We start from the raw sequence: 12,863 nt of genomic DNA on the forward strand, positions 1-12,863 counted from the left end.
TTTCACTTAAATGCAATGAAAACAAACAAACAAATTCATTACAGTAAAAGTGAAATTACTAAACCTACACACAGGGGTCTACGGTGGAAAAAAAAAGCTAATTTTAGGAAAAAAACTGATAAACTCAGATCAATTCAGATAACTCTTTATATATTCAGTATTTAAATATATATATTGTTTATATACACATGTATAAGAGTACTACTCATATACTCATACATAATATGTCTATTTGAGTAGAATCAATATAGAATCAATATGTCAATGTGGTGATGCCATTGGCCCATGGACATTTCTGCTTGTGGTCAAATTGTTTTAATAACCAAGCAGCAATTCAATCATATCTCAACGTTAAAACAGTTGTCAAAATGTTATTTATCAATATTTGGACTTTTTAGGATTCTTGGAAGCTATGGAATTTAAAAATATAAAACAAGAAATACGTTAGGACCATTGTTGTTGTTTACACCCCTCAAATGGTCTATAACTTATATCGCTATAACTTTTTGTTTAAAACCACTACATATATATTTATTATTTTAATTTTATATAAAATATATATTAAGTATGTATAAAAGTGTTCTGGAACTGACTGATGTGCTCTATTTTCTGTGCCACCAAGAAGACAACAGCTTATATTTTCTCCAGACCGCATGGTGGCAGCACATGAAATGCTCTGGTTGTATCTCTCTACCGAGACAACAAACCTAGAGGAAGGAAGCGGGGAATTCGCCAGTGCACTGTTGTGAGTATTTTATTAAACATAACGTTAAGCCTTTCGTTTAAAGCTTAATTAACACTTCTGTTTTAAATTCCAACGTATAGGGAAAAGAGCAGGGAAATGTGATTGTGAAATTTATTGTACAATATTAATAGCACAGTCACATGTATGTGTAACGTTATCAACATTACCTTGGTTGTTATTGCTCAGCGTTTCTAATAATATACGTTATTGTTACTCAGTAACAGGACATCCAGCCTAACACTATTGGCTTTGAATAACGTTACATTTCAGCAGAGACATTTCCCGAAAAGAAAAATGGTTTCATTTGTGGAACCAGCAGCATTGCAAGGTGTCAGATAAATGCACGTTAGTTTTGTTATTGCTCTCTCATGTGTTTGGCTTTATATTCACACATTCGGACTTTCTCCTTAATTTAATATAATTTCAGAAAAAAAAATATTATTTACAGATTCTACTTAGGGAAATCATATTATTAGCCAATGACTATCACAGTAGGCTACATTGTTCACACTTAGTCAGTTAAATAACGCTAATGTTGTTTTGAAGTCATAAGTTAAGTACAATTCCAGACCGATTATTCAAGTAGCGTGGTAAACAATGTAGAAACCGTAAAAATGAACGAATGTGCGAATATTAATCCAACTTTACCTCAATTGTTTGTTGTCAGTGTTTGAGGTGAGGCGTATGTCCCAGTCAGCTCAGCCCGCCGCGATGCCCTCCGCCCCGGACTCTCCCTCTCTGAGCGTGACCGTCAGCGGGAATGTGCAGAAATACAGCATCAAGAAGAAAAAGGTGTTAAACGCCGAGGAGACTGAGCTTTTCGAGCTCACACAGGCTGCTGGGGTGGTCATTGATCAAGAGGTTTTCAAGTGAGTCACTGAAAATGTACATAATGTAAAACTGAAGAAATTTCTACATAAAGAACAAAAGGTATACTTAATTATACATAAGGGTCAACTACATTTCAGCTTTTGTGGACTTTTTAGTATAATGTAACCTTTCTAAAATTAAATTGCATAATATGAATGAAATGATATTCAGTCATTCAGTGTAACACATCAGAATCAGAATCAGAAAGAGCTTTATTGCCAGGTATGTTCACACATACGAGGAATTTGTTTTCGTGACAGAGCTTCTACAGTGCAACAGGATAACAGAGACAGGACAAAAAACAGTTAATAAGTATATATTTTTTAAAAATAGAAAAAAAGAAGAAAAAAATAGATAAGTCAACATGCTGATTCTGTACTTCTAAAATTCATAAAGATTTAGATAAGTCAAAGTCTTGTATTTTCAACTGATAAAACAAAAACAGTAAAACTAATAACTTGTTAAGATTTTGAGAAGTACAATTATTCTTAAATTTAAAAAATACAGTGATAAATTTTAAGTGATACTTTTGGATAAGGGCGACACAGCAAAATGTTTCTGTGCCCCACTTTCCACACACTCCAAAGACTATAATTGAATTGAACCAAATTAATTTCGCCGTAGTGTATGTGAGTGGATGAGTGTGTATGGATGTTTCCCAGTACTGGGTTGCAGCTGGAAGGGCATCTGCTGTCTAAAACATATGCTGGATAAGTTGACGGTTCATTCCACTTTGGCGACTCCTGATGAATAAAGGGACTAAGCCGAAGAAAAAATGAATGTTAATATATTATGAACACTGTTAATAATATATATTTTTTCATGAGCAGCAAATCATTATATTATTATGATTTCTGAAGGAATCGTGTGACACTGCAGACTGGAGTAATGATGTTGAAAATTCAACTTTAACAGTTATTTGAAATTATAATAATAAGTTTTCACTGTATTTTCTATCAGATGCAGAATGCAGTTTGGTGGGCAGAATAGGCTTTAAAAAAAACAAACTAGTATGTAATGTATTTATTGAACAATATTGTCTCTTAACTAGGGATGCACAACATATTGATTCAGCATCAATATTGCAATATGTGCATCCACAATAGTCACATCGCATAGATATGCAATATTGAGTTGACTTTGCAGTGTATTTTATACATTGAAATATACAAAACCATAAAACATGCACTGCTTATTTTACATTCATCTTTTCTTTATTGCATTAATCAGTGCTTGTAGTTCATTACATGTCATGACTCACTCCCCTGCAGAATTATCCCAATCAATCAAAATGAATACATTTGATAACACTTTAGGGAACCAATTCTCATTATTAACTAGTTGCTTATTAGTATGTATGTTTCTGAGATACTGGCTATTGAGATATTAGTACTTATAAACTACATTTTCTGCATGATCTTTTTCAACATCCCTAACCCAATACCTAAAACACCTTGATATCTATTAATAAGCAGAAAATTGGGAGTTTATTGAAGTAAAATATTTATCTTTATTCATATTTAATGTTTTGCTAATAGCAAGAATTGAACTTTTAAATAAAATGTGACTATAAATTTTTTCCAAATAGTATTATTTAATCATTTGGTGAAATTTATACATACAGTATATCACATTTTATTTTTCTGCAATATATTATCACAATGTCAGATTTTTTCAATATCGTGTAGCCCTTCTCTTAACCCATACATGTTGCAGATTTCATATTTAAAAAAAAAAAATCACCATAAGGACTCGTTTTATGTGTCTCATGATTTTAAACACTGTCTTGCTCTACTACAGAATCATAGTGGACCTCCTGAAGATGAACGTTGCGCCTCTAGCAGTCTTTCAGACACTAAAGACCATGTGTGCAGGACAGAAGGTCTCTGAAACATCCACTGGTGACACATCTTCAACATCCCACACCACTGCTGCTCCTACAGAGTCTAGAGGTGAGTGAACAACATGCTAAAACTATGGAGGAAACGAACCAAACCATAATGTGCCACAGTTTTACTTTATTTGAGCTGGAAAGTAGATGAAGTCCAACTCAAAACAACATCTGTCCTATTCTGCAGGTGATTAGATCTCTAACTTTGAAGTGGGATCCGTTTCTACATAGGGATGTGGGATATTTATTGACTACAAGCTGACATTGTCAAATATTTCCCTCACTTTTGAAAAAACAAATAAAGCTGGATATTGATAGAATAGAAACAATCTCTGTGTCATGAAGCCCTTTAGATTACATTTAGAATGAAGTATATAGTAATATAACACAATCAACACTGCCATTTTTCTGTGATTTGCAAACATGATATTGATTTTATAAGACAGTTCATTAAACTAGAAGATAATATTGAGCGAGTTAAATTTGAGACATCATTCCAGGTTTGTCAAAATACTGCAATGTCTCTTACCTCTTACAATACAATTAAAATCATTGATATTGAATTACTTTTTGTTCTGGTATGGTCTCAGCCCAGCCAAACAGTTTGATGATAATAATAACAACATTTTTACTGGACCCAATATAATGATGCACAAATCTCTTCTTTTTCTCAACTGTTTACTTAAACACAGTGGATTATGTTTCAAGTGAACATTTAAGAGGATTTTGACATGAGTTGACAATAGGGCTGGGCCGATAAACGTTATTATATCGAATCCCGATAACATGTATGTCAATAACAATGATAAGCTCTGGACTTTTTTACTTTATAATGACAGGGTTCCCGCAGGGTCTTAAACATCTTAAAATGTCTTAAATTTCAAAAACTAAATTTTAGGCCTTAAAAAGTCTTAAATTCGCTGAATTAATGTCTTGTAAGTCTTAAATCATTTTAAACAGGTCTTAATTTTCCTCTACAAGTAAAGCCACCCAATCAGGCTGACATCCATCCAATCACCAACAATTCATCTCAATGAAACTTTTTTTTTATTATATATTTAATTTTTTTTCAATGCAAAGAGATAAAACTTACAATAGCTGCAGAAATTTCTGTAAATCCCCATATCAGGGAAAGAAATCTAAAAACAATTTCTCAACTCCTCATGATAATAGCAGAGCAACATATCACTTTACATGATACTTTGTACTCAATCAATTTGGACCAAAAGCCAATAAATGTAGACTTTTGATTGTTTATGTCATTGTCTCCATAATAGATACATTTTAAACAATGATAAACTTGCCATTTAAAAAAAAAAAAAAAAAAAATATATATATATATATATATATATATATATATATATATATATATACATATATATATATATATATATATATATATATATATATATATATATATATATATATATATACATTAAAATATGTCACAAAGAAATAATTACATTAGATTTTTTTTTTTGTGACAACTGACTGGGCCATTAGAAATAATCATTAGTGTTTAGCCCTGTATAAGTCTAAAATTTAATTTACAATGGTCTTAAATTTGACTTGATTAAACCTGCAGAAACCCTGAATGATCTAAGAGCCAATCACGGAGCGGAAATGTGCAACAATAGAAATCTAAAAGTGTGTTGATATTAGAGATGTACTGAATTTCTGTCCACTGAGAATTTATCGGCCAAAAATATGTTATGCTATTTAATGAACCCTCTAATTTATGTGGCTTCGGTCATTGTTGAGGTACTCTTTTTAAATCTTGTAAGCATTAACAGCTTATATTGAAATATATATCATTATCGTTCAATATGGAGGATAATTATCGAGATTGCATTTTAGCCATATCGCCCAGCCCTAGTTGACAAACTTATTTTTTATCTGTTCAAGTACAAAAAAGCATGTAAAAGAACTTGCAGCATTTGTACACTTTTTAAGAGATGCAACCAAGGAGCACGGACTGACTTTAAACACTGTGGCAAACTGCAACACCATAGTAAAATGCTTCAACTGGACTAAATAAGATAGCAAAGGTGGCAAAGACAGGTGAAGAAAGGTGGCAAAGACATACAGGACTTTGGTGTGCAGGAACTGAATTGGAGAGAAATTGCAGCTGGGATCTGTGCATTGATAATGTAAAAAAGCAAGATAATATTAGAGCTGTGGTGAAACATCGTTCAAGAAATCAATTTTTTGTTGATTCTGAAATTTTCAAAAGCATTACTATTCTCTGTTGAATATATTCTTGAGCTTAGTTTTTAACTGCAGATGGCGCTCTACACTTAAGGAAGAGCGCTCACAAGGAAGAGTGCTTCATGAGTTATGCAAATAGGCTTTTATGTAATGAGATTAATGTAAACACAAATCATTATGAATACTTATGTAATTCACTTAAACCTATCCTAACTTTATTGATTATTTTTGGTTCAAGTGGTATTTGTAGTTGGCACTGTCGCCTCACATCAGGAAGGTCGCTGGTTCGAGTCCTGGCTGGACCAGTTTGCATGTCTTTGTGGAGTTTGCATGTTCTTCCCACGTGTTGGCGTGGGTTTTTCCCGGTTGCTCCCATTTCCCCCACAGCTCAAAGACATACGGTATAGGTGAATTTAATAAACTAAATTGGAAATTGGTGTATGGGTGTTTCCCAGTACTGGGTTGTGGCTGGAAGGGCATCCGCTCTCTAAAAACAAATGCTGGAATAGTTGCTGGTTCATTCCACTGTGGTGACCCCTGATAAATAAGTGACTAAGTCAAAGGAAAATGAATGAATGGTATTTGTAATTCATTTAATGCAACTATAGTATGGCTGTTTGTAAAACATACAGCGCCAACTGCTGTTAAAAACTGAGCTCAGAATCAATTCAAGAAAGAATTGCAGTGCATATAGGAAATATCAGAATCTACGCAAAATAGATTTCTCAAATGGTATTTCAGTTTTACATTGTATTATTTCAAATATTTCAGTAATGATTTGTAAAGAAACATCAGTATAATGGAAATTGTTAAAGTACTGTCAAGTTTCAGTTATGAAAATGGTTTCTAAACAATGCTGGAGTGATTGTGCATTGTAAGCCAATCATTTCCCTGCTGAAAAATCCAGTTTTAACTGGTTGACCAGCCTGGTTTTAGAGGGGTTTTGGCCATTTCCAGGCTGGTTTAAGCTGGACGTAGCTGGTTTTGGCTGGGCTCCCAGCCTGGCTAGGCTGGTCAAGCTGGTTTTAGCTGGTCATCTCCCAGCCTGACCAGCTAAGACCAGGCTGGAAATGGCTGGAAACCAGCCTGGAAATGGCCAAAACCCCTCTAAAGCCAGGCTGGTCGACCAGCTAAAACCAGCCAACCAGCCTAGGCTGGTTTAAGCTGTTTTTTTTCAGTAGGGTTGCTGATCTGTTCATAAAGACTATCTTGTTTAATTTCAAAATAAATCAACTGTTTTGAATGAACAAAGTCAGTTATTCTCCTTAGAAAAAGTGTATCGGAATATCCGTCTTTGTTTTAGTTTAGTTTGTTTAGTTGTTTTAGTCCACCCACTGGCAGTTTACCCAAATATATTTCAGCACCACGGTTTGCCTTGGATGAAATCATAGCTTATTTCATTTCAGTCAAGAAGGCTACCTCAATATACAGTTGAAGTCAGAATTATTAGCCCCCTGTTTATTTTTTCCCCCAATTTCTGTTTAACGGTGAGAACAATTTTTCAACACATTTCTAAACATAATAGTTTTAATCACTCATTTCTAATAACTGATGACAGTACATAATATTTGACTAGATATTTTTCAAGTCACTTCTATACAGCTTAAAGTGACATTTAAAGGCATAATTAGGTTAATTAGGTTAACTAGGCAGGTTACAGTAATTAGGCAATTTATTGTATAAGGATGGTTTATTCTGTAGACAATCGAAAAAATATATAGCTTAAGGGGCTAATAGTTTTGACCTCAAAATGGTTTTAAAAAAATTTTAAACTGCTTTTATTCTAGCCGAAATAAAACAAATAAGACTTTCTGCAGAAGAAAAAATATCATCGGGAATTATCATTTGGGAAATATTTAAAGAAGAAAAAAAATTCAAAGGGGGGCTAATAATCCTGACTTCAACTGTATGTAGGAACGGTTTTCTGGAGGACAGTAGCACCCAACAAAATGAGACAGATTCAGAGATAGAAAAATCCACATGAGGTGGTTTTTATTTTGCAAGTAATACAAATATTACAAATGTAAACATTAGCTAAGCAGCTTACAGTGTGAAACTGGATCTTCTGTTTGTGTCATCATCTGGCAACCTACGTCTGGTCATTGGGGAGAGTCCGGGTGGGGATAAAAAACAATATTTTGAATTTGGACTGCAATACCACTGCAATATAGTTCAACCACTATATTCTGCACCTATTAAATGGGACCTATTATGCAAAAGTCAATTTTATGAAGAGTTTAAACCCAATTGTTTGGCAAGAGTGTGTGAATATAGCCAGCCTATAGTGGTAAAAATGATTATTTTTTATTTAGTCACACTTCATTAAAACCGTCTGTAGAAACACTGATAGACATTTTGCCTTTGTAAATTTTATCAAAAGGGGAGAGCCCCGCCCATTAGTAACCATCTCTCCCTTATTAGCATTAGACAGCCCTGAGTGAGAAGCAGCCATCCACCAAAAGAGTTTTTGCATCGTACCTGCAAAAGATAATGTCAGCGACTAAGAGGCATTATAAATGTCGACTTTTAGGATGCACAAATTAACACTCTAGGTTCTATAGATTACTTTTTTTCTTAGCCACTTATTTTGACTTTCAGTTTTTCGTAGAGATAACATTGTTTTTGTTTTGATTCTCGGAAATTAGAGCCTTATTTAGCATCTGGTAAAAGGGGCATATTAGGCCCCCTTTAAGATAGATAATTGCTGTAACCTGGAGGCGGTTTTCATGTCAGTTTTATTTAAATGACAAGCAAAAACACATTCAGCCAAATATTGTTTACTTTATTATCACACAAAAAACTCCCTCAGCCCCCAACATTGATTTGTGCTAGTGTTGTTCAATCCCTTTGATAATATGTGTGTGATTCCTATAGAAGAGGAGAGTGCGGCTTCAGGAAAGAGCTCTAAAACCACAGCCCCTCCCTCTTCATCTGTGTCCCGCCCACCAAGGGGAGGGGCTAAGATAGTTGTCTACAGCGACTCAAGCGCTCCTGTCTCTCAAGGTTTTTCTTCTCTCTCTCTTTCTTTTAACTTCTTTCCCTCATACCTTTTTCTTTTTCAAAATCTCAGTGCTTGTGAGTTCAAGGTATTCTCTTCACTCCCATGAACTATTTCCGCACATTTCTCATGCTGACAAAACTAATTTTTGCCTCAGCTTCATGTTGCCGTGTGTCTGTCTCTCATTCTCATGCCTTGCCGGTTGTGTCTGTGATTTGCGGACTCAATGCTCTGAATACGGGGGTGAAATGCCCCAGATCTGCTTCCTTCATGTGTCTCGTGGACTGTGACTCTCATCCAGCTATAGAGTCCTGTGCTTCTCATGGTAAATGAATGTCTGTTAATGGCGTGTGACACCGTAATGCACTAGTAAACCAGCATCCTGCAAAATTGTCTGCCACCAACATTGAAAAGCATGCATGTGACTGTCAACTTCATAAACGGATGGTTTCATCATTTCATCACTGATTTTAACACTTAATGCAACTTTGTTTTTATCTTTTATGTTGCCCTTCATATGTGATTTTTCTGTCATTTTGAGCTAGTTTCAATCAACAAACACAATTTGGAGATTTAATGTGGAAAATTATGTGAAAATAAAAGTCTAAAATGCTATTAAATGCAGAACCCAATTTTTTGAGTCAAAAATATAATTTTATGAAATTAGACTTAAACATACACTCACCGGCCACTTTATTAGGTACACCTGTCCAACTGCTCGTTAACGCAAATTCGCAACGCAACTCAATGCATTTAGGCATGTAGACATGGTCGAGACGATCTGCTGCAGTTCAAACCTAGCATCAGAATGAGGAAGAAAGGTGATTTAAGTCACTTTGACGGGCTGGTCTGAGTTTTTTAGAAACTCTTGATCTACTGGGATTTTCACGCACAACCACCTTTAGGGTTTTATATATGATGCTAGAGGTCAGAGGAGAACAGTAACTCAAATAACCACTCGTTACAACCGAGGTATGCAAAAGAGCATTTCTGAACTCCCAACACATCCAACCTTGAGGCGGATGGGCTACAGTAGCAGAAGACCACACCGAGTGCCACTCCTGGAACTTCATATTGATGTCATATTTCAAATGACATCAATATCAGGGTGAAATAAAATGATTTTACATTTCACAGGGTACCTGCGGGGCCTTAAAGTCTTAAATTCACTGAAATATTGTGTTGTGTCCTATTTTTAAACGGGTCTTAATTTTCCTACCCAAACCTACCCAATCGGGCCGATATCCATCCAATCACCAACAATCCATCTTGGTAAAACCGGAGAAAGAAAACAAAAAACAATTAATCAGTTCCTCATGATCATAACAGCAATTTATCCCTTTTATGTTATCTGCATTCATACAAAAATTATTTACAGAAGTATGGGGAAGTAGACATAATATTTATAAATAGACATAAAAACTTAAGGTTTTATAACAGAAATGCATTAGGTTGAATAGAAGTTTCACTCAATCAATTTAGACCAAAAGCCAACAAATGTATATTTTTGATTATTTATGTAGTTGCCTCCACAATAAATTTACTTTTAACAATGTTAAACTTGTTAAAAAGAAATATTATGTTGAAAATAATGTACACAACTAGAGTTTCTTCTAGAGTCGCTAAGAAATAATTACTTTTTTAGCAAGCAAAAAAAAAAAAAAAAAATCCATTGGCCTATTATAAATAATCATTAGTGTTTAGCCCTGTATAAGTCTAAAATTTCATTCATAATGGTCCTAAAAGAGTCTTAAAAGTCTTAAATTAAACTTGAAACCTATAGAAACCCTGGTTTCAGGAATAAGATCTTTTCTTATTGTTTTCTTGTGTAACTTTTTCTTCTGTAATATGAGGTTAATAAATTTTTTTCTATGCTGTAAAAAATGTAAGCTGTATGACAGTTTGGTTTGATTCATAACAAGCACTCCATGGCTTGTGTGTGTTGTGCGTTAATTGTAAAAATCAAAAGATCAAGATTTCTGTTTATTGTTGTTATTATTATTATTATTATTATTGTTATTTGTCATTTCCAAAGCGTCAATGCATTGTAGTTTCAATAATAAGTGCCCAAAAATTGTCTCCAACTCAGGAACAACATTGTGTAATATTATTGTTCCTGCTGCAGCCATGGTACAGCAGCAAAGTTTCTTGATGCTGGAATGAAAGTAATAGTTCTTACCCATATCAAGTTAGAAAATATCAACTTTTCATTTTCCGTCTTTGTGCTCAATGTAACTACGGAAGTGTCAAGTTTTAAATAGGAAAATTGTCGAAAAGATTTATGCATCTTGAAAGATGCTATTGATCTAATCTGATTCAGTGATTTATGCTAAGCTAAGCTAAAAGAGCTCCCGCTAGACCCATTGAATGGATTTAATAATGGGCAACTCAACTGTAACTCTAGGTGAAATGTATAGTGTTCCTTTAAGTCATAGCTTTTTAATTAACACAATATGCAAAGGTCAAAACTGCTTGTTCCACCACAAACAATTTCTCAAGAGTCTCAAAATGATAGCCTGTCACATATGGATGCATTTTAATTGTTATATTTACTTGCATTTGGTTTGTTTTTTGTGATCCAGTACGCAGTAAAACGAGTTCAGGGCAAGGGGAGAAATCGACAAGAGAACCTTCCAGCCAGCGAGTGCCACGACAGGTCAGCGCCACCAGAGGGCAGAAGAGCACCAAGAGCTCCGGCAGCAGCAGCTCTTCTTCACAGCTCACCTCCAACTGAACCAAACAACACAAACACAACTTCTCTCTTCCTCTAGAATTGGCTGAAGCTTTTCACACCAAGCTGAAGGTATCAAGTTATTTTAGGGTTGGCTTCTTGGGTATATCTTCAGTGTTATTTGATAAAGACTTGCACTGCGTCAAATGTGGGTCTCTGTTCTAGAGACTATGGAATTTTACCATATTTTTAGTTTACACTTTCACACCAAGACCTATTGAGAGAAGCACAGGAAACCTTTGTCTTTATTCTTTAAATCTTGCACTGCTGGTGTTCAGTAGCTTGAGGGCTCATGTGAAGCAGATTTGGTTTAAGATTTTGCAAGACATGGTAAGTTTGCGTCTAGCTGGATATTTTTCCACTTGTAAAATTGACTTTTTTAATACATTATTTCTGTTTATTTATCTCTTTTTTTTTGTGCATCTGTATTCTTGAGTAAAAATATTCCCTATCTTTTAAAGCTAATTATTGTTTATGCTCTATAATAATTAGCTAGGCTAGTACTTTAGACTGGCATGTGGAATAAAAATTGTATTTATTTGTTTGTTTGTACAAAATGTCTCCTGCTCATTAACATTGAATTTATTTTAAAATGTAATGATTGTTGTGAACATTTATATGATTTAAAAGAACTGATTTATAATTTTAAATAATCTATTCATGTTGCTGAATCTTCAGCAGCCGTTAAGTCAGATTTCAGTGTAATTTGATCATTTAGAGGTCATACTAATATACATTTATTTGTATTCATTATAATTACATTTTTATATATATTTACTGTCATAATTGATCTATCATTGATAGATTGATCTATCCTAAGGCATTCAATAAAATTGTCTACTAAACGTTTATTTCAATTTTGGAATAATAGTGTTTCGTGGATTTCAACATTGTTTTCAACATTGTTAAGTGAAGTTTATTTATAAACTATTTCGAGAGGATCACATGCTTATGATTGCTTGTGGCTGGTCCCACATTATCCAAATTTATGATTCACCAATCAGACGATTCCTAAGCCACTATAAATACCCTAAGCTCCATATTGACCATATTCTTTAATGCGGAAGTGCGCACGTTTTTGCGATTGTTTTAAAACTTCCGATTCAGTTGCCTATGGGAGAAATGACTAGGAATAATAAACGGCAGAAAACGGTCAAACTACTTACTCAACAAACAAGTGTTTGCATTACAATACAGACAAAGTAGAATAATATAATAAGAAAATATCAGTTTGCAACACCAAGCAGCAAAACGAGCTGTTTTTAACATTTAAAAATGAATGGAAGTGAATGAGACCGGAAGTTTCGAGCCAAAATGACTCAAATGGCTGCGCCCACTCGTACGCGGTAAATAACAGCCATCTTTGTTTGGAAGAATCCCCCCTTCCACCCCTAGTGCTCCTCCTTTCCTATATGGGTGG

The 12,863-nt window shown here is 34.3% G+C and overlaps 1 protein-coding gene across 2 annotated transcripts; it reads left to right on the top strand.

The window, feature by feature from the left end:
• The first annotated feature begins 691 nt into the window (after nucleotides 1-691).
• On the top strand, nucleotides 692-12,267 carry LOC130215255 (mitotic-spindle organizing protein 2). 2 transcript variants are annotated; one of them, XM_056447172.1, is made up of 5 exons: nucleotides 692-745; nucleotides 1,413-1,614; nucleotides 3,416-3,567; nucleotides 8,589-8,717; nucleotides 11,295-12,267. In XM_056447172.1, exons 2-5 carry the CDS (start codon nucleotides 1,430-1,432, stop codon nucleotides 11,444-11,446), a joined length of 618 nt encoding a protein of 205 aa, XP_056303147.1. In that variant the 5' UTR covers nucleotides 692-745; nucleotides 1,413-1,429; the 3' UTR covers nucleotides 11,447-12,267. The 2 variants fall into 2 exon arrangements, with proteins under 2 accessions (XP_056303147.1, XP_056303148.1); XM_056447173.1 differs by lacking the exon at nucleotides 8,589-8,717.
• The last annotated feature ends 596 nt before the right edge of the window (nucleotides 12,268-12,863 follow it).

The sequence above is a fragment of the Danio aesculapii genome, chromosome 21, assembly GCF_903798145.1.
Source record: "Danio aesculapii chromosome 21, fDanAes4.1, whole genome shotgun sequence".
Taxonomy (NCBI): Eukaryota; Metazoa; Chordata; class Actinopteri; order Cypriniformes; family Danionidae; genus Danio; species Danio aesculapii.